The sequence below is a fragment of the Seriola dumerili genome, unplaced genomic scaffold, assembly GCF_002260705.1.
Source record: "Seriola dumerili isolate Sdu_G_001 unplaced genomic scaffold, Sdu_1.0 BDQW01000331.1, whole genome shotgun sequence".
NCBI classification, from domain to species: domain Eukaryota; kingdom Metazoa; phylum Chordata; class Actinopteri; order Carangiformes; family Carangidae; genus Seriola; species Seriola dumerili.
Genome location: NW_019174586.1, coordinates 11629060 through 11650991, shown reverse-complemented (window position 1 = coordinate 11650991; position 21932 = coordinate 11629060). Strand labels below are relative to the sequence as shown.

The window sequence follows — 21932 nt, the reverse complement described above, 5'->3', positions numbered from 1 at the left end:
GTGGTGGTGGTGGTGGTGGGGGGGGGGGGGGGGGGGGTCAACACAGCCTGCCTGTGTTTGAAGCATCTGTAAATGTTATTGTGTTTTCTTTTCAACATGGCCGCCGCCCCGGAACAGTCTCTCTCCCTCTCTCTCTCTCTCTCTCTCTCGCTGCATGATGAAACAAGAGTCTGTGTGGTGGTACGTGGACCAATCGCATCCAGATTTCACTCACGTATCAGATGACATAAACACGAAGAATATATATATATATATATTTTTTCTTTTTTCTTTTTTTTTTTGTTGTTGTTTGAAACGTCTGACTGTTCCCAGATCCCCATTCGGCCCCACATGATGAATCTTCATGGGTTATTGAGCTGCAGAGGATGCAGAGATCCCGACACGCTGTGAAGGACATGATTTGCAGATAATCGGGTTAAAATGGGGATGGGGGGTGGGGGTGGGTGGGGGGTTTCTTCCGTGAACCTTGTGCTTTTCTGTTGAGCGTCACAATGTGGTGGGCTGTCCGGCCGCTTGAAAGGAAAAAACAGAAAGACAAGGAAACCCAAATTTTTTTTTTTTTTTTTTTTTTACAAAATCACACTTGTATTCAGGGATTTTAATGTGATGGACATGAAGGTCTGAAAAAAAGGAAAACCTCTTAATTTGTGGATAAAAACTCCAGAGTCTCTTGATTTGATTTGGTGGTTTTCCTGATCTCCAGATGTTAACAGCTGCTCAGAGGTTATTTAAACATGAGCATGAACTTTTGCTTTTTTTGCAGTCAAGGTGAAAGGGGGACGGAAAGTCACAGTCATCCTCTCGCTAACTGCAACATCACCAGCCTCTCTTCCGCCTGATCCATCCCTCCACTCGGCACCGCCTCACCGTGTCTGACACGTCTTTATTAAAGCTGCTCTGGCAAAGGTTTTTATATTAAAATCTCCCTCGTCCTATCAGCCTCTCAGCAGGGCTGCAATAAAGGATGAAACCTTTGAAATACACCTTAAATGTATTAATCGTAAAACAGCGTCACGTTTACTTTGAAAACAATAAATCAAACAAACCTTTGTCCGTTTTTCTAACTGCTTCACGATGACTGGATTCACTGCGTTATTGAAAACTGCAGTTGTTCATTAAAAGTGAAATATGGCTTAACATTAGCAAACAATAAGGAACAATAACGCCTCATCCTTTTGCTAACGTTAGAGAATGATAAAACTCTCTTTATGAGCATTATGTAACAGGGAGGGCGTTGATTTATTTATGGTGGTTGTGTTTGTTTTTTGTTTTTTTTTGATTTCCTTGGAACGTGTTGACAGAACTTGACCACATTCAGAATTCAATCGGTTTTCTCTTTGATGGATGGATGGAAAGATTCGTACAGAGATGGCAGATAAAGAGACCAGCAAGAGAAACACAGGAGGATGAAGGGGTGAGGATGGGAGGGAGGGGTGAGGGTGGTGGTGGTGGTGGTGGGGGGGTACTCACAGCGGGAGCGGATGTAGCACTGGTGGCAGTTGAGGAGGCCGTTTCTAATTCGGACGTCCGTCCCCGTGGTCGTGTCGCCTAACTGTCCCTTACACACCCCACACTGAAGAGAGAGGAACAGAAGAGGCATTTTGATTAATATTAATGACTCATTAATTAGTCGTTATTACAGCTGAATATTAAAAGGATAAAGATGATGTTAATCTGTTTCTTTTTTTTCTCGTTTTTTGTCAACAAATACCATGAAACCCTTCCTGTGGCTCTCACTGGCTCCTATTGAAAAAAACCAAATCTTTAAAAACAAAAATTTCATCTTTTAAGAAAAAGATTCAGTCATCTTCCCTAAAAACAGCTGTGTCCTGTAGTGTTTAGTGAACGTAGCATTCAAACTTCTAAATCAAATCAAACACAGAATACGACTGAATCTTTGATGAAAGGAAGAACTTGAGGACGTTCATCCCTCTCTGTGTCGCCCACCTTAAAGCAGTGGATGTGGAAGTAGAGGCTGAGGGTCTCTATGATCATGGCCGCCCCTTTTCCCAGCGGCTGCCCACAGCTGGAGCACAGCTTCTTCCCACTGACGGACCTACAGGGGAGGGGAGGGAGAGCGATGGAAAACCTTTGATACGTGTAAAGTGCCGCTCTCCCCCGTTATTCCAGTTAAACCATGTCGACAGTGAATATTAGAAAAGCAACAAAGAGTTAATGTCAAACTGGAAAATTAATAAAGACCAGAAGAGGAAAATATTGTGTAACAACTGGCTGCAGAAAGTACTTTTATAATATAGGAAACAAGTGTGGTGATGAGTATTTACTGTATATATGGGGTATATTCCACATCCTCGCTCCTTCTGCTTATTTTGTCTATCAGCTCGTTACTCTGTGTCTTTACTGTATTTGTTTGTGTTTCTATTGATCAGGCTCCTTCTGTTCACTAATATTCATCAGGGTCAGTGTGTGTTCGCTCTCTGCACAGCTGACGTCATCGTGTGTTTACTGCTCCAGTGTTCCCATCGCTGAAACTGTTCTACACGTCTCTCTGCTGTGTGTCATTTTTTAATGTAATGCTTTAATCGACATCTGATCTTGAACTGTAGAAAAAAAAACCTTGAATTTCATGCATTTGCAGGAATGTTTACGAATGTGCTTCCTGTAAAATGAACGAATTAAAAACTATAAATAGACCTCTGCTCGGTTTTATTGTTGAGCTGAAACTCCAGGCGGGCTGGAGGCAGGTTGCAGTGGTTGCATGTTATGACATGGATGGAGAGATGTAGGCGGCAAAGCAGAAAATGACAATGCAGAAATGACCCCCTTCCCTCCCCTCTCCCCCCTCCCTCCCTCCCTCCCTCCATGTGGACTGTTTGTGATGCAGTACCTGTTGGGAGTTGGAGGCAGTGTGTCTGGAGTTGGGGAACATGCTGCAGGAGGCTTTGATGAGCTGCGGCTCATGTTATTATCAATGGGACCACTCCTGGAAATGGACAGCAACATGCAACATGATGATGACTCACGGATACAGCGACACCATTGGTTGCCAGAGTCAGACGTGAACCAATCCAGGCCTGGGCCACCGCCGCCAAAGCTACTCAACGGTGTTTGGCCAAAACCCAGCCACACTTTATTCTTTTAAGTGTGCAGAATATGATTGTAATGATAATGTCTGAAACACATTTATCTTGACATGCAGTAATACAGCTTTGCACTGTATGGTGGAGGAATGTGAGGGAGTATTACAGGTGCATGATGCCACCTNAAAAAACCTTGAATTTCATGCATTTGCAGGAATGTTTACGAATGTGCTTCCTGTAAAATGAACGAATTAAAAACTATAAATAGACCTCTGCTCGGTTTTATTGTTGAGCTGAAACTCCAGGCGGGCTGGAGGCAGGTTGCAGTGGTTGCATGTTATGACATGGATGGAGAGATGTAGGCGGCAAAGCAGAAAATGACAATGCAGAAATGACCCCCTTCCCTCCCCTCTCCCCCCTCCCTCCCTCCCTCCCTCCATGTGGACTGTTTGTGATGCAGTACCTGTTGGGAGTTGGAGGCAGTGTGTCTGGAGTTGGGGAACATGCTGCAGGAGGCTTTGATGAGCTGCGGCTCATGTTATTATCAATGGGACCACTCCTGGAAATGGACAGCAACATGCAACATGATGATGACTCACGGATACAGCGACACCATTGGTTGCCAGAGTCAGACGTGAACCAATCCAGGCCTGGGCCACCGCCGCCAAAGCTACTCAACGGTGTTTGGCCAAAACCCAGCCACACTTTATTCTTTTAAGTGTGCAGAATATGATTGTAATGATAATGTCTGAAACACATTTATCTTGACATGCAGTAATACAGCTTTGCACTGTATGGTGGAGGAATGTGAGGGAGTATTACAGGTGCATGATGCCACCTGCTGGCCAAACAAGTGAACTGGAGGTGCTGCCATTAGATCCACACTAATCAGAACTCTACTTGTTGCTATTCTAACCATCTGAAATCTGCTTTTGCACCTGGGATCAAATGTTAAGATGGCAAAAACAACATGGACACCAGGAAACAGAACAATATTTACAGCAAAAATGGTAACGACTCTCATGCACACAATATAAACGGCCTTTGCCAGATTTAAAAAGGACTGAACTCTGGTTTGAAGATAGAGCATCTTTGTCAAACTATCAAATCTTTGACTCATGGAGCTCTCTGTCTCTCTCTCTCTGTCTCTCTCTCTGTCTCTCTCTCTGTCTCTCTCTCTGTCTCTCTCTCTGTCTCTCTCTCTGTCTCTCTCTCTGTCTCACACACACACACACACACACACACACACACACACACACACACACACACACACACACACACACACACACACACACACACACACACACACACACACACACACCTCCTGTCTCCTGCAGGCCGGCTGGGCTTGTTGCTTTCTGCTGTGAGATCTTGTTGCTTCTTCACCGGAGTTGAGGATTTGGCCGACACCGCAGGAAGTTTCTGGCCGTTCTGCAAACTGTGAGCTGTGAGTGTTCCTGTCTGACTGCTGCTCTGACTCAACGAGCTGAGGATCACAGAAAGAAAACAAAAAAAGAAAGGAAAAGAATATACATCACATAGATTTTCTTTATTGAACCAATCCCATTCAGATCCATTTTTCCTCGGTGGGAAACAGAACTGAGATAAAAGTTCAAGACACAATAAAATTCTCTAACATCTCGTGAGACTCATTCTAAGTCACTGTTCGTTTTCCGCCTTGAGACGCCGTTCACCAACCTTCTTGCTGTCTTCATGCTGTCGTCAGCAGTGCTGATGTCACTAGTCCTGTCATTTTCCCTCCGTTTCGCCTCCACGCTCTCCGTGCTCCCCCTCTGCGCCATCCAATCAGAAACAAGAGTAACAAAGAGTTAGCTGAACAGCCAAACGTGGCCACTGAGCATTCGTCTAACAAAGCAACTATCCATAATCAATCGGTTACTCACCGACTGCCTCTCCAGAAGTTCCTGTTTACGTTCCCAGTCAGCCAGCGAACGGACGATGGTGTCCTGGGGCGCGGCGGTGGAGGACAGCTCCCCTCGGCTGGGGGAGGGCAGGGCTGAGGAGCGGGGAGTGAGAGGCGCCACAGTCTCCTCCAGTATCTTACGCTCCTGTTGTGATGGGGGAGTCGGGAGAGTTACCAACAATGTGCAACTGCACTCTCATGGGTTTTCTTTCAGACTGAAAAATACACAACTCACACATATCGCACATTTAACGTGTCTAAAATGATTTTTCATAAACACACACACACACACACACACACACACACACACACACACCTCCTCATGGTACTTCCTCTCCTCCTCGGCCACTTCCCTCTGCGCTTTCTCCCACTCCTCCTTCAGCTTCTCCTGCTCGCGCCGGTACTTCTCCTGTTACCATGGCAACAGACACATGACATACAGCATAGAGCCTCAACGCGGAGGAAGACCGAACTGTCTGCGGGTGGATGTTTTGGCAGGAAAAACAGAGACGATGCGCAGATATATCTGGCAGCAGAAAGGTTCTTTGAGTGGCTTCAGTCTTTTTCTGAATCAGTCGGTAAATAAAATTCTCTGCTGGTGAATCCTTCTTTAATTTAACCCGAGAGGGGACTGAGACCCGGGGGTCCTGCTGCAGTAACTGGTGATATGTCAGGGGTGTTCTCAGTGTGTTATCTGAATATGAGCCTTGAATTGGAGCCAATAAATGACAGGTAATTTGCTTTTCCTCTGTTATGGCTAAACACTTGCTCAGATCTGATTTGCTTGTTAGGGATAAAAAAGCAAACAGAAGAGACCAGACGCAGGCAGAGCAGACAAAGGCAAAAGCAGAGCATGCAGAGCCTGTTGAGCAAAGGGTTCCTACACAATTTTTCATTTCAAAAGTTGCCCCTAAAAATTTAAATTACATTTATGTTGTAACTTGATATACGCCGCAGTAGCTAGGAGACACGTCAGATCATTCTACACAAGCACAAACCCCATGAGACTAGTTTTTTAAAGTCTTTTTAGAGTTGTGTGGGAACCCCCCCCCCCAGAAAAAAAAGAAAGCCAAATTAAAGATAAAAGATCTAAAGTGAAAGCAACTTAGGCAAGACAGATGACAGACTGAGGTCGAAGCACACGGACAAACACAGAGTCAACCGGGGAGGTAACAAGCACATCGATGCACCAGACATTCATCCATTTCGGCGCATCTCATCTCAAAACAGTCCTGCAACGACCGCAGGAGAGAAATCTGTTCTCATCACTGTTGATCTCCAGATGTATTTATCAAGATGATACTGTAGGTTGAGTACAGTTCACCATGGATACGAATGAATCCATCAAAAATGTTTAGAGAGAGAGAGAGATATGTGGGACTTGAGATGCACCTCTTATTGGCTGAGGAGAGAGAGGGTGATTTGGGCAGCAGCAACAGCAGCAACCTTGGACAAAGTCCTTGTCTGTGTATGTGCATGAGATGGAGACGGGGGATAAAAACCAAACTAGAGGCTCTTCCTCTGCACAAAGTCGCCCTCTAGTGGTCAAAGTGCACACAGCAGTAGTCGGGATGTGGCTTCAGAGGGGAGGGGGGGGTATGCTCAATATAAAACAAATATGGAGGCAAGCTTTGCAAGTAGCAATGAAATGTGTGTTAATCCTTCTGACTGTAAGCTGAGCAAGTCACACAGAAGATGACTGTGCTGTTGCATGGTTTGAATTCACTGTCGGGGGTTTGGTCACCAGTGAAGCATCCCAGGCTTGAAGACACTTAGGTTGAATATAATGTTTTTATCTTTCAGTGGCTATATGTTGACATCCAGTTAGACCTGGTTAGGGCTGAGATACACAACCCCCCATTTACACCTGGTATTAAAATGTGATCCATATCCGCACACCTTATCTGGATAAGGAAAAAATGCAGGTCAATGCAAGTTTAAAATCTGACCGAGTTACTCAAGTGCAGGTTCTGCTCTAGGTGTAAATGCGAAGGCAAGATCAGATCATTGATTGTTTATTATCTGGATACAGATCACATTTTAATAACAGGTGTAAACGGGGTTATAGCCACTGAAACACTGTGATAGTTCTGATGTATCCTGGATGTTTAAAAACCTTCTCCATGAAACTTATCCCAGATATTTCTCACTGCAAATCAGCCAATCAGAATTTACTGGTTTTATACTGTGATGCTCGGATTATTCATCGACTCGTCTGTAGTTTTGTTAACCAGTCATCAGTGATCCCTGTCTGCCGTGGATACAACATGCAAATGACTTCAATCTAGAGTCACAAATTCAATACCGTGGTCTTGATGTATCCACTGAGATGCAGTGAAAACTTCAGGCCAATTAAGAGACTGGAGTTTTAATTATAGTCTAGATCACAAAGCCTATGTTCTACTATGTATTTCCCAGTGTATTATTTAAGCTAAATGATCAGCAGCACTTTGAAAAGATCTTTATCTTTAACAAAGGCACATCAGTCGTTTTCAAGTGTCAAAGACGTTGAGTTTTACACACTTTTTACAAACTGCTTATAATAAGTACCTCAGTTTTTATACTATTTGTTTGCTTTATATTTATTCATACTGACTGTGATGTGCCTACTTGACTGTAGTTATGTTTACTGTATGTCCCACTGGAGACACTTAATCTCATTGAACACTGTGCAGTGACAATAAAGGCATTGAATTGAACTGAATTGAATTAAAAACTCAAACAAGCCTAATGGAGGATGTAGCTGCTGGGCGCTAAAGAGCAAATAATTACGTCACACCTAAATTTAAGGTGGAAATAGGCTGATAAAGCTGCGCGTGCTGACGGGTAAACTTCAGCTATGTGTGTGAATAATACCCAGACAACACTGTAAAAAGTGGGAGGCCTCAACGTGTTCATTTAAGATGGAGGGGATGGAGAGGTTTACCTCGACCAATCATCTCTTTCTCTAGGACGAGTTTTTATCCTCAGTTGCTAAAATAGATGTTTGGTTTTTAGCTAAAAGTCAGTTCTGTGACGAACCCTCACAGTGCAGGTGCCTTGCTCTACCCACTGAGCTCCGTAGGGAATTGAACCGCTAACCTTGCAGACTCATGCGTCATGCTTTTTACCCTGTGAGGTAAACTGTGTACCTGCAGCATGCGCTCCTGCTCTTGCTGCCACCTTTCCTGACGCTTTCGCTCCTCATCCGGGTCCCAAGACCAGCGGTCACCCCGCCTGGCCTGGGGCAACACCGGCACTGACACCTGATAGACCCCGGGACACACGAACATACACACAAACCCACCCACACACACACACACACACACACACATACATACATACATACAACATGCACAAAAACACACACGTCACACGAATAATCATGCACCCACCCATGAGCCGGTCACACACACACACACACACAATCTCACCCAACCGTGAAGCCAGTGACAGATTGACATGGCCCCCAACACACACACACACCCACACCCACCCACACACACACACACACACATACACACACACACACACACACACACACACATACACATCAACACAAATCAACACCAATGTGCACACACATCCACCACAGGAGAAGAAGAAGGGAAGGGAGGAGACAGAAATAGTTGGTCTACCACAACAGCACTACTCCAATGCTAGCCAAAGGACTCCTACTAAGGAGAGAGAAGACAGAGAGAGAGAGAGATGAGCTCAAATGAAAAACGAAAGCAGTCTCGGCCGTCGTCTACAGCATCCTCATCTGGCATGCTACATCAACAGCTCCGTGTGTCCTGTGATACGTAGTCGAGCCCTGACACAGTCTGAGCCAAAGCTGCACTAAACAAATAAAACCTGATGAAATGATGATGACATTTTACTTACAAACCAACTTTACTGGAAAGTGAGACATGAAAACTAAATTCAGACTATACAGGATGTGAACACTGCTACAGAAAGTGTTAATGCAGAGGCTCATGTTCCTGTGTGAGAAACTCACACTTTTAAATCTTACCTGTGGAAATTTTTAAATTAGTTTTTCTTTCATCCTGATTTATTCATTTATTTTTAAACATTTTAAGTTAAACTAAACTACTGGTGCCCATGGTAACGCAGGAGGTGATAAGCCAGATGAGAAGCGGTAAAAAGGGCTTTTCAGTGAAATGATTTTACTCACGTTTCCACGGCGATCCTTTTCTGCCTCTTCTGAGGAGTAAGTGTGAGAGAAAGAAAAAAAAAGTTAGTTAAAACACCGTTTAAACAGACAGCTCGGACACAGGCGCTCAAACTACACGTCGCTTATGATGGGAGGGATTATTTATGGAAAGGAGAAAGTGCCAGGTGGAGGTCTGAGGACCTGAGGAGGAAAGATGCAGATGACAGAAAAAGAGACAGACCAGACCAGGAGGCAGAAAAGCAGTCCACCAAAAGCAACAAACTACATCTGGGATTCATCGATCAGACACAGCGTAGTCATCTCTTCATGCTCATTAATCTGTTTTGTATTCTGCTATAAACTTATGATCAGTTATAATAATATATAGATGTGATCAGGATGTTGAGGTTGGATTATTTCAAACTAAATTTTGTTGCTTTTGGTGGAAGAGCCAGAAAGAAGCATTATGCTAACGCTATCAAACAGTTGATGAGGATAATTCAACAAGTGAAAATTTGAATGTATGTGTAGATTTTAGTCACTTTCTCTCACATCACCTTTTAAGAAACTTCTTTAATCATAATTCTCATAAAACCAGACAGGCTGAGCATCTTCACCTTTCTTTTTACATAATGAATCGCAGCCAGTATTCACTCAAGTATCTGCTGCACAGATCTTTTCTTTCATCACTGATTACTGTGAAATCTTCTCTTCATTTTGTGCCATTCCTTTGTATTTCGACAAATCATGTTTAGTTTAATATGTTTTTTCCTGTGGCTGCTTCACGTCATCTGTTTCATTTTTATGATCTGGTTTTACGCTGTCGTATAATGTGCACATTAAAAACTACACTGAATTAAACAAGTGACCTACTTCACTGAAGAAAGGACCTCACAACAATTCATCCTAATCAACATGATGATACCAACATGAATCAAAATGAAGTTAGCTGTTTCACAGTCACAATTCACTGATGAGTTAGACCTGAAACAACTCTGCACTTGTTTCATTGTGGAAAACTGCAGCACAAAATGAGAAACTGCAAAACACATTTAAAATGGAGTTAGAACGTCACTGATCATCCACAGGACTCTGGAGATGAGTTAAAACGAGGGGGGAGGGATAGCACAACAGCTGTTGTGTAGCTCTTGCAGAAATGGCAGGGAGACCCTGTGCATTCACCACCGGGGGGGGCTCACCACGAGCTCCGCCGATAAATGTGAGGGTTTACCTGGTGGAGCGAAGAACTCCCAACGTAACTTAGGGTTGCTGGTTGCCAGCGGAGACCTGACACTGTTTGCAAACTCTAAAGCGAAATAAAAAAAAATATGTGGGTGGAAGGAAAAGAGGGAACGAGGGAAGGAAGGAAGGGAGGAAGGTAGGGAGGGAGGGAGGGAGGGATAGAAAGATGTCAAAATCAGGTGTTGGAATGGACATTGAGAGAATTAGAGAGGTCAAATTGGGGGAAGGGTTTCACAGTAACGCTCCAGTGTGGACTCTAAGAGGATAAGCAGTTTTTGGAGGTTGTAATTCAGATATAGTAAAAAGTCAGAGCATTTTCCACCAAACTGGAATTTCCAGACAATCCCAACATGAGAGCTAAAACATGGACGGTGAAGCGGGGCTGTGTGCGGGTTGTCAAAAATGGGCTGATCGGGGTCACAAATCAACGACAGCCCCTTTGACTCTGATTCTAACATCTAGCGGTTCAACAGCAAAACAGAAAGAGTGCAAAAAGTGAAAAACCCAGCAGGAGGATTCTGCTAATCCAACTCAGAAAACGAGGAGATGTATGGAAAAGAAGCTGCTGGCTCGGTTACTCGGCTGTGAGTAGTTCACTGACCTGCCGTCGTTTCCCGCGGCGGGTGATATCCAGACGATCCTGGTGCGGGTAAGCTCGGTACGTTCTCTCTTCTCCGTGACAGCTCCTGGGGAGTGGGGACAGTTGTCTGCAGGGAGATTCACAGATTAGATCAACGACGGGCGGGTGATGCGTGTTTTGGTGGCTGAGGTTTATATTAGTTCCGTCTTCACCTGTAAAGTCACCGGCTGACTTTGCTGCGTGCCGACGCCCGACTGGAGAAGACTGGAGATGCTTTGATCAGATGGTTCAGCCTTTTCTTGTTCTCGTTTGGCTTCTGAAAAACACACAGACAACACAACTTCATCACCGATGTTCAGCAAATCAAATGAAAAGTTAAAGACACTTTGCTTTGACATACACACGACCCGTAATGACAAGTCTGCGAGTAACCACAAGGTGTCAGCGTGCTGTTCAGACCTGCAGCTGGTGCTGGTTGAGCTGCAGCAGACTTTTTCTCCTCGGGAGCAGCTGCTGTCTGGACTCCAGCCTTCCCAAAGCTTTCCTCCGGCTTCTGCAGTTCCTGCAAAGGCCGCAAATTATTCCACATTTAGTCACCAGTGCATAAAACATGTAAAAAAGAAAAAAAAAAAGATTTCAGTTCAAGATAAACTTATTAAATAACTTCCACAGAGGAAAGGAATGTGTGTCTGGATGTAGTATTTTAGATACAGATTGTAGCCGTACTAAACAATGTATGCACATGAGGGCAGACAGGAAGTGGTTTGGGTTTGATATAAACAAAGCAGGGCTGTCTGCTGCTGTGACTCCAGAGAACTAATTTCATTTACAGAGAAACATAAGTAGGACACTGCAAGATATTACTGTGAGTCTGTGCTACAAAATCCATGACGGGTCCCAACGAATCACCGTTTGGCTACGAACTCGGCCTGGCTGTATCCTGTCAATAAAACTCCTGGTTGCACTTTATTTTGACAGGGAGTTTAGAGACTAAAGCTCAACTAATGTTCAACAATGTCAACAGTTAATTAACCATTTAATGGTTAGGCTCAGGGAAACTGTTAAACGCTCTCTGTCATCCTCACCGTTGGGAGCGAGGTGGGCCGACTCGGTGGCGTCGAATGCTCTGCGACTTTCTTCTCTTCTCTGACGTCCTCAGCCGCCGCTTCACTGGCGCCTCGTACCTCCTCCTTGGCCTTCGTCGACGCTGGGCTTCCTCCCGCGGGGGAGGCGTGTGGACTGTGTGCGGGTGACGCCGCTGAGGAGCGAGCGTCTACTGTGCTGTTACTGGTTTTGGAAGGGGACGCCTGGAAATGAGGAGGAGATTCCCTTCCTTGACTCTCAGGTGTGGTGGGAACGTCGTCGCTTCCTATGTTGCCGTTGATTCGAAGCAAACCGTCCGCCTGGATCAGAAGACGACACAGTTAACAGTGATAAATAATTTCACACAAGTCCAGACAATACTTAAATCAATAATATGACTGAAATCCATGAACGTTTCTATCTTTTTCCGTACACCAGTGAATATTTCCTGTCCTATATTTACCTGTTTCTGATATTTAAGCCTCTAGATTCTTTATTATTATTTGTGCAAAGGAGAACAACAACTATTTACTCCAGGAACAAAGTTCAGGCAACATATCTGCATCTATAAACGTGCAAGAAACTATCAAAACAAACAACAAAAAAAAAGCATTCACAGAATGTCAAAACAGGAAACTGCAGTTGCTTAATACTGTGTGTGAATGACATCAGAATCAGAATCAGCTTTATAAGTCAAGTATGTTTGTGCACACAAGGAATTTGACTGCGGTTACTAATGTCTTTCAATGTGCAAAGTACCAATAACCACATCCAGGGAGGAACACGTGGACTTAAGAGCAAAAACAAGGACGACAAAGCTGAGCAAAGAGAAATAAACAAACATGTGACTTGATATTGTGTGTGAACGATAAGTTAAAGATTCTGCACCTTAATTTTATGAAAAAATAAAACCACTAAAGCCCAATGAGAGCTCTCACTTGTGGTCATCACCGGCCTCTCGTCTCCGTTCGTTATCAGCTATTCATCCAGCTCACGACACCGTGCCGGCCTCTGCGACAAAGAGCCACTAACACATGTGTGAGGATCTCCTGGCGAGCCGTAACTTAAGACACAGCGGGTGAATGCAGCCTCTCAGTCCGGCCCCCCCCTCCGCCTCCGCCCTCCACCTTCTCATCCCTACCCCTCGCAGCTTGTGTGGGCCCGCTTTGTCTGCTGGGAGCCCACTTCACATTGAGAGGACCCTACTTGTCAACTTCTTAAGTCAATAGGGAACAGAGGGCTCCATTCAAAGCCGGGCTCCACTCAGACTCCTGACGAGACATTCCAGAAAAGCGCTCTGCTCCATTTGGTCTGATAATAACCCGCCCCTCCCTCTCCGCCACACCAAAACATAAGATCTCATTTTGAATATTTCCATTTGGAATTTTTTATTTTTTTTCCCCAGAAGAAAAAGGAAATGGATCCAGTTGAGAGTACTTTGAGCTAAATTGAAACATTACATGCTTCTTCTTGTGTTTTCCCAGAAACCGGTCGGCTCGTCACCATGGCGGCTCTGTGGCATTCTCATGTAAATGCCAAGAGAGCCGGAGGGGAATTCACCCACCGGCCGGCACGGAGGGCAGCCAGCACTGGGAAGTAACCGCATGCAAAGTGGTCAAGACCTCAAACATGTGCACTGCAGATCCCTGGCGGTCACACTCACCGAAGCTCAATCATTTAATTCATCTAATAAGAAACTTAGGTTAAAATAGGTCGCATTTCACCATGACAACCAGGCATCTGAAAACACATGGCTGTAATCCCAGATGTTCTCACAGCGCCACATGCTTTCATTGTTATTGTTTGGTGAAGTGATCTCATAATGCTCATATTGTGAGCGGGTTACTCTGTGCCTCAGGGTCAAACTCACCTTGCTGGGCCGCGGTTCAGCCGCTGTGGATCGGGTCTCAAAGTAAGGCTTGGGTGTCAGCAAAGGCACCGGTTTGGGCGACAGGGCTCGGGTGGATGGCGGCTCGGACGAGCGGGAGCGAATCTGAGGCCGCTGGTGCGAGGACAAGTCTTTGGGAAACTCCTCGATCCGCGCCTCCAGCGTGGACGTGAACTTTGGAGCCGGAGCCGACTGCTGGCGCAGATACCTCAGAGGCCCATTGGGGTCCACGTCGAAGGGGTCTGGGGTCGTCGGGGAGGCGGCGAGGGAGAGAGGGAAGGGCGAGCAGGGGAAGGAGGGGTCAGCGGAGATGCTGCGATCCAGCAGCTTCGGCAGCTGCAGGCGTTCCAGGACCGCTTCACTGATGGAGAAACGCTGGGCGTAGCGCTGGAGGATGACTGACGCCTCCTCCGGGGATCTGGCTCTCCTGTACGCGTCTCGCAGCTCCTCCTCACGGCGCTCCCTAGTAGACACGAGGAGAGGAGGTGCAGAAAGGATAAAACTGTCAAATGTGAAACAACTAATATAATACAGTTTGATTTGCTACTCTCTATTAGCAGTCGATATGAAACTGGATTCAGCCTGTATGCACTTAATATTTATTATGTTTGATTTAAACACTTCTAGAAATAATACAGTCAATATCACGGTCCAAAGGACATGAGCTTAATACCCACAGGAAATAACCAGGTGGATAAAATATGCAGAAACAGCCACCGTGGACAAAGAAACAGCGGTTGAAAAGTAATTCTTGCTTAGGAAGGTTCCCAACTGAGTGAAATGACCCGGAAGTATCTAAGTGTCAGCCACGATAAGAGCTGATCCAATTCTCTCAAGGATAAGGAAATGAGCTTTTAGTGCTTCCTATCTTATCTCCTTTAGCATAAGAAACACTGAGCCTTCCTTTACGAAAGGAAAGAAGAAAATGCCGTCCCACAATTCCTTGCTGCACCAACGTTTAAAACAATTGCACAATTGTCGTTTTACAGCAGCAGACCCACATAAATGTAGAAACAACAGAGCTCCTATACGTTTGTGACACGTGCCAAAACTTATGGAAATAACTCACTGCACTAAAAAAAATATTTTCTCTACTTAACAAATGTATATAAAAGGATATAAAACTATATATGGCCTATTTATGCCTAAATATAATTCATCCTGGCCTGTTACTCAGTTGAATTATTATTGTAACGGCTCAACTGTGTCTATTTCTTTCATGTTATCTTATTTCAACATATCGATCGTGTTTGTTTTTGTCTGTGGTGAGGAAAGCAGTAGCCTGCAAATCGTCCGTGTTATAAATAAAGTTGGTTTAAAAAAGAAGAAGTGATCGTGGTTCCCTTATGAATTCTCCTTCCCCTCATGACGTTTTGCGTCGAGGTCGAGGAAAAGGAGAGGAGATTATTTTGACTTTTCGACGGCAGCCATTAAATCCAAAGAGACGAACTGATTCACCAGCCAAGTGAGAAGCGCAGCGCAATATTACCAAGAAGTCACAAGATATCATCATAAAATCAACCAGTAAAAAAACATTACGCACTTACCCATCACAAGAACAGATCTATTATTTATACTTCTACTATTACTCATGTAGATATTCTCTGTCTTCTCCTGTTTCTCTGTGGGAGACCTACTTAACCGAGCTCCAGGAGGAGTCGCTGTCACCTTCGTGCCTGCTAACAGGAGTGAGACCTCCTTTTCCTCGACTCTAATGAGTCTAGTTCTGCACATGCACGTCTGGCTTTTTAGTGGAATACAACTTATGACAAACACTGTTACTGTGCGTTTCACATACTTGTCCTCCACTATCTCTCTGTACGTCTTGATGCTTCTCCTCCTGTGGGAGGGGCAGGTGTCTCCCGACATCAGCCGCTCCATCATCTTCCTCTCCTCCTCCTTCTTGATCAGATCCTGGGAAATACTCCTCCTTCGATTTTTCCATCGGGCCAGGTCCTGACAGGCACAAGCAGATTTCAAGTGTGTCAGTTCCAAATGAAGCAAAGCAAGAGGGTTTGGTTGAGCAGCGACGTGAGACCTGGAGCGCTGCTGGGGCCCTAGAAAAACTGATTTAAGTGGTTTAACTGGGGCAGAGGAAGATATTACTGGAGTTAGTGCTTCGGCCTGCAGGCGCTGAAAACCACAGCATATAACTGATCAGCTCCTCACACAGTGGAGACAAGAAATACAAACTGTGCAGATCAGACACAAACCTCATGGGATTTAAAAAACTCACTCCAGCAAAAAATATATGAGAAAAAAACAAACAAAAAAAAACATCTTAGTCCAAAATAAACAAATGCAAACGGAGGCAAAAGAAAAAAGAAGAGTGGTGTAAAGTCGGACAAATGTGAGACACTCACGTCCTGCCAGTGATCCTCCTCTTCCTTCATCCTGTTGTACTGATTGTGCATCAGTTCATGACGCACCTGACTGTGGGGCTGCAAGATGGTATCCTCTTCTCCACGCATGTCGATCATACTCACACTCCTGGAGAGAGAGAGGGAGGGAGGGAGGGAGGGAGGGAGAGAGAGAGAGAGAGAGAGGCAAAGAATATGGATGATGAAAAACATGATGTTTATTTTTAAAAGTGAATTAGTCAAGTTAGGTTTTTTAGTTTCTTATGTCTTCATATCGCTGCTGCTGCTGCTAGTCATTCATAATCAGTCAATCAAAACTGCAAGTTCAGTGCAGTGTGTTTGTATGTTGGCCTCTGCTTCATACAGTCACACTGTCACCCCAACCTTTTCCAAGACTCAGCAGTGGTTAAACAGGTTAGTTCATGTCAACAAAACACTGATAAAAATAATCCTCCCTAGAGGTGACACTCCACTCAAAATCCACATTTATATCCAAGAGTATCAAACACAACACATCATTCACAAAAGTATTTTGTAGCAGTCCATCATAAGGAAAAGAGACAAGATAAAATGTGACTTTATAAGATGAATAAAAAACTGTGCGTCTTCAAAGATGACCTCTTATCACCCAAGAGGCATGACTAAGATTTCAGAACCAACACAACATCCCGCCCGTCTTCCCCTCCGACCACATCAAACAGCATTTCTCCCTCCGAGTTATTCCTCCTTTAGTTTGTTCCTTTTGAAACGATCACATTTTGTTTCATGTCACATTCCAACAATTGCTTCAACAGGAAAATGCATCAGATAAAACATGTCGGCCTTTTGAAAACATCAGCTGCAGGTAACTGTTGTGAAGCTTTTAGTAAACATTTCGATGCGAGCGCGTGAGATGCGGCGACCGGTCTATTATTCATTCAGGCAAAAAGCTGGTTACAGAAGGTTCACACTGATCTTTTGTTTCGGTCAGTAATGTTAAAGCATCCGTCTTTTCAGATTCTACAAACACAGACGGGAAAGCGCAGCCTCACTGTTAGGAGCATGCAGCTGGATTCATCACAGAGTTAAGCCGTTTTATTCTCGTTGAAACAATTCCCCTGCTCATAAAGTCATGAGTGTAATAACTGCTCATGTTTAAAGACAAACTTACAATTACAGTTTTCACAGTCAGATGTTTTATGGAGCCTGCTGGTCACTGCGTGGACCAAAGACACTTGTAGCAGGAGAGTGTTTTCAACCTGGGAGATGACTGACATCGTATTTCATTGTAAAAAGTTTTGTGCAGTCGTGAAGTTGCAGGTGTAATTTGTACACTCTGAAGTGCATGTGCCGATACAATACTAAAAACCTGATTGATATCCTTGCATTCGAGTCATCTCCTGGTCGTGAATCCTCTCTCCGGCTTCAGGAAAAGCTGCACCTTTTTTTTTTTTTTTTTTTTTGCATCAGCTTGTAGCAGCAGAGGAGATCACCATGATGGTTTCATGGTCATGTGTGTTTCATAAGGTAAAGAGGTGAGAATGGATGAGAAGATGATTGTGTTACATGAGACATGCAGCTGGCAGAAGCACTGAGGTGACGTCAGAGCAGCGTAGTTTACTAAGTCCTCTGAGTGATGGATTGTTGCCAGCCAAAAAGTCAAAAAAGCATGTCCACCGAATTTACAGAAAACATATTTTCATGGTGTTTCGTGTTTTGTGAAGGGGGGGCACTGTTGATACTGCTAAAGCACCAAATTAAACTTGTTATTTTATATTTTTCCTGAGAGATGCAAGTAGGAAAAATCTGCTTAATTGGGAGACATTTTTATTGTCCATGTAAAGAAAACTTTTTGAAGAGATCATGTTGTAACAAATGTAGTGATGACTGTATTTACTTTGACCTACAGCTCTATGAAATCTGCATAAATTACTGTAGAATTAATATGGATCATTTTTATGAATGAATTTATCTCATACAACTCAACACTTTTGCCTGAAGATGATTTGTGCTGGAGCTGCTACGTCTAAAACACAAATACGAGTATCAATTATTGACATTCAAAAGAAGATTTCAGTATCATATGAGAGGGTAAAAGGTTAAAGTTTTTTTTTTTTTAGGTTGGCAAATGTATGAAACACTCTTGTAATTATTCTGCTATTAAGAAATTCTCAACATAAAGATATTATAAACTGGCTTAATAATGGCTAAACCTTTAAACCTTAAACAACGTCAGTATGTGAAGTTCTTTAAATGACTTCAACCGTTTGGCAGCTTTTTCTCCACTTGCATAAATAAAAAAGAAAATCCAATTTGAACAGTCAGTGAATGAATAAATGACTTATTGAGTGCGGTTTGTTGTGTAGTGCGGAGCAGCGTGGTGCCAGGCAGCTGAGCCTCTGAGTGCTTCAAAAGACAACTTACTGTGAGTCATCTGACACACTATCTGTGTGGCTGAATCTACAGAGGGCAGAGAGCATGGAGAGAGAGAGAGAGCACAATCACAAATGAACACAGGTACATTCAAGAGAGAAACTCATCATCCACTCGTGAATATTAAAACACAGAGATGGGATATTTGCTTTGTAGCTAGTGGGTTAACATTTGTGTGTTGTGATCGTGAGGCAGTTATGACAGTTTAAATACAGATTACGCACCAGGTAGGGTTGATTAACAGTGTTTTAGATAAACGAGTGTGTCTTGGGGGTTTGTGTGGATGCACAGATGTATTTGTCAGCTCCTGGGTTTCATGATAAACCTCAAACCAGGCACAAGGGGGCAGTCTCATCCAAAAACACAGCCAGAGGACAACAGAAGACAAATTTACTGCAGCACTGCAAACACAACGCTCTGCTGCCGTACAACAGATGCACACAGCATTGACCTTAGCATATTATTAAACGTATTAAAAGTAAGCACATGCATCTCTTATTAGACAGCACGAGAGCAACATCAAGGCCGTGGCTCTTTCTCTCTTTCTGTCTGTGACCGCCACTTGTAGGTTTGGCCTTAACCACAAAGGTCTTCACACACTTCTCTTTTTATTTTTTTTTATGGAGCCGCCTCTGTGATGTTGGAGGGGTGTGAGAGTAACTGTGGCCTGTGGCTGCTCGCCACAAGAGAAAAAGGAGACTAAATTAAGAGAAGACTCTGTAAATCAAAAGCAGAGAGACTGCTTTCAAAGATGGCTATTTGCCACATGGTACGTTGTAGTAATCCGCCATATGTTTCTTTGTAGGGAGATGTCTGCCTGTGATACACTGCGGTTTACCAGTTTCATTATTTATTTTGTTGTGATACAGGGAACTTGTGATTGCTTAATGATGGACCAATTGACTTCATGTATGTTTAGATATGTACATAATGTTTTTTTTGTGATATTTTGGTTCAAATTGGATCAAATTCAATTCAGCATCAGCAGGAGTTGTTCCCTTGTCAGGTCTCCTTAAGAGATCAAAGATTTCCAGCTCAGGTCATGCAAAGTTAATCCATGTTCTCAAACTTTTTTTTTTTTCCCTCCAAATTTCTCAAAACCAAAACAAAACAAAAAAAGAAGAAATTTGAAAGAAAAAGAGTTTCCATGCACTCTGTACATTAACAAAAGATTTTTTATCAATTTGCATTCATGTTAAAAAATCTCGTGCGATCTTTAGGTAGTTAATTCATCCATTACTGTCTGAGGTCAAGGTCACATGCTGAGATAAGTATTGAAAAGGATCATGGGAAAAGTAGATCCCGTTAGTTACACGTTGAATTGTTGTAGTTCATTAAAATGTGGTGTAGTTGCTGGACGGAGCTCACGTTGCTGGAAGACCGCTGTCCAACCAGGAGGTCCCTCCCTGCGGGTCGTCACTTTCGCTCAGTGCCCTGCCCTTTCGCCGGCCTGTACCGGCTGTTTCTTTTGAAGTGGTTGCCATGGCAGCAGGCACGGGAAGAAAATGGGAGGGACTCTGGGTGGCGATGCGTTTAGGAGAGGTCAGCGTTCGACGGGCCCGCTTCTCCTCCTGCTCCGCATCTGCCGCGAACGGCGCACCAGCGACCGCCTCCTCCCGCTCTGCTGGAGGTGGTTGTCTCCCGGCCGCGTTGGCGGGAGCCGATGCAACCGCTGAGGCTGCCGTGGCGTTTCCTGCTAGAGGCGTCGAATGGTGGAAGAGTTCCTCTGAGCACGAGCGAGCTGGAGTACTGCAGAGAGCAAAGCAAACTAAAACGTACTGCCGCCTGGTTATCATCCTACATCATCAGACAGCATTCCTCTCGGCGAGCCTACTGAACTTTATTTTTTGAAGACAGTAAATCTGAGAAAATAACACAACATGGTCACAGATCCATTCATAGCAGACTGGATGTGAAAACAGATCCGAGGCAAAGCAAAATGCACTGTTGTTTGTCACCCTGTGATGAACAGCTACTTTCTGGGAGGCTTATTATTGGACTGTAAATTCCCAGAGTGCGCGGTGGGGAGAGAGAGACTGGCCAGCTGCCGGCCTCAGTCCCAGCCTGCTCAGGGTCAGGGAAGGAAGAAGGCCTCATTTCCTTACATCCTGAGGGTGGGTCGCATGTTCATGTTCCCTGCCAGTGTGAGTGTGAGTGTGTTTATGTGTGTGTGGACGCAGTTTTTTTTCCACCACTAGTTTTGCAGGAAAGGTCAAGTGCAAATTAAAAGGTTACTGGAGGGCTATCAATTATGCTTTCTTGGATCCTGCTTGTTCTATTTCTTGATTTAGATTTTTATCATTTCAAAAATACATAATTGTAGATATTTTTCTTCTACTCAGCCAAATCTCTGGTTGAACTAATGAGCAATATTTTCCTTTCCAAATGTTAAGACGACTGCTGGCATTTCTCCTCAAGATAAGAAACACAGTTAACAGCTAATACACAAACCACCGCAGAGCTGGATGCGAGCTCCACTCTTCCATCCAAACAAACTGAAACAAACATCTCAGCATGTTTTGCTCACGAAAAGGATGTTACAACAACAACTTTCCCGATACAGCTCAAAACACAGATATGTCGGTGTGTAGAGGTGGCAACACTAAAACACACAAACTCCTGCCTCTGTTTTTCCTCTGGAAAAATGCAAGCTGTTACTAAAGAAGCTCCTATCAAAGCCCTTATAAACATAGAAATCCCCCTTCTTCCTTGGAACGCAGCAACACACACAAGTCTGATTTCTACCAAGGATTCTTTTCACTCCCTTGAAACGCTGACAATCCAATCAATGCTGTAACATCGGTGCCAGAAAATGCTGGAAACTGGGGGTGTGACTGTAATAACTCCTCAAACAGGCCTGTGAATGAAGCGTCTGGCTTGACGAGGAAATAACACAGGATAAGGCAGGATTGTGAAATAACAAAACTGACATTTTTTGTCTAACGCTGGACTTCTGAGCTGTAAAATATACGACAGCATTGTGTCTTGACAGCTCATAATCCTCACCTTGTTACCTGACAGCGCCTGTAAAATGTGCGGCACTGCGTCAGGCCTGCTGGGTAAAGACCTCGCGTTCCTCTTGCTAACTCACTGTTCACTCACTCGGGATAAAAGCGGCAGTGGAAACGATGATCAGGTAACGGCAGCGCCCAAAAGAGCGAAGCGGCCGGATGGAAAAGACCTGCTATTTTCTACCACAGAAACAGTCGTGATGAAAACTGTTCACACTGAAGTCAGTGGATTATCCTCCCTGATGGGAACATTTGT

General features: G+C 44.2%; 1 protein-coding gene across 1 annotated transcript in view; it reads right to left on the bottom strand.

Moving 5' to 3' along the window:
• Nucleotides 1-447: 447 nt before the first annotated feature.
• The window catches only part of limch1 (LIM and calponin homology domains 1), a 90179-nt gene continuing 68694 nt past the window's right edge, over nucleotides 448-21932 (bottom strand). Inside the window, exons 9-28 of the mRNA XM_022759969.1 lie at nucleotides 20034-20414; nucleotides 18657-18692; nucleotides 16257-16383; nucleotides 15692-15849; nucleotides 13876-14356; nucleotides 12008-12325; nucleotides 11382-11484; nucleotides 11135-11238; nucleotides 10944-11049; nucleotides 10332-10406; nucleotides 9122-9150; nucleotides 8097-8210; nucleotides 5282-5374; nucleotides 4946-5110; nucleotides 4740-4834; nucleotides 4363-4527; nucleotides 3505-3600; nucleotides 1948-2056; nucleotides 1471-1573; nucleotides 448-512 (exon numbers count right to left, since the gene is read on the bottom strand). Of these exons, the coding sequence (XP_022615690.1) occupies nucleotides 487-512; nucleotides 1471-1573; nucleotides 1948-2056; nucleotides 3505-3600; nucleotides 4363-4527; nucleotides 4740-4834; nucleotides 4946-5110; nucleotides 5282-5374; nucleotides 8097-8210; nucleotides 9122-9150; nucleotides 10332-10406; nucleotides 10944-11049; nucleotides 11135-11238; nucleotides 11382-11484; nucleotides 12008-12325; nucleotides 13876-14356; nucleotides 15692-15849; nucleotides 16257-16383; nucleotides 18657-18692; nucleotides 20034-20414 (2884 nt within the window). The 3' untranslated portion in view covers nucleotides 448-486. The remainder of the gene's footprint in view (nucleotides 513-1470; nucleotides 1574-1947; nucleotides 2057-3504; nucleotides 3601-4362; nucleotides 4528-4739; nucleotides 4835-4945; nucleotides 5111-5281; nucleotides 5375-8096; nucleotides 8211-9121; nucleotides 9151-10331; nucleotides 10407-10943; nucleotides 11050-11134; nucleotides 11239-11381; nucleotides 11485-12007; nucleotides 12326-13875; nucleotides 14357-15691; nucleotides 15850-16256; nucleotides 16384-18656; nucleotides 18693-20033; nucleotides 20415-21932) is intronic.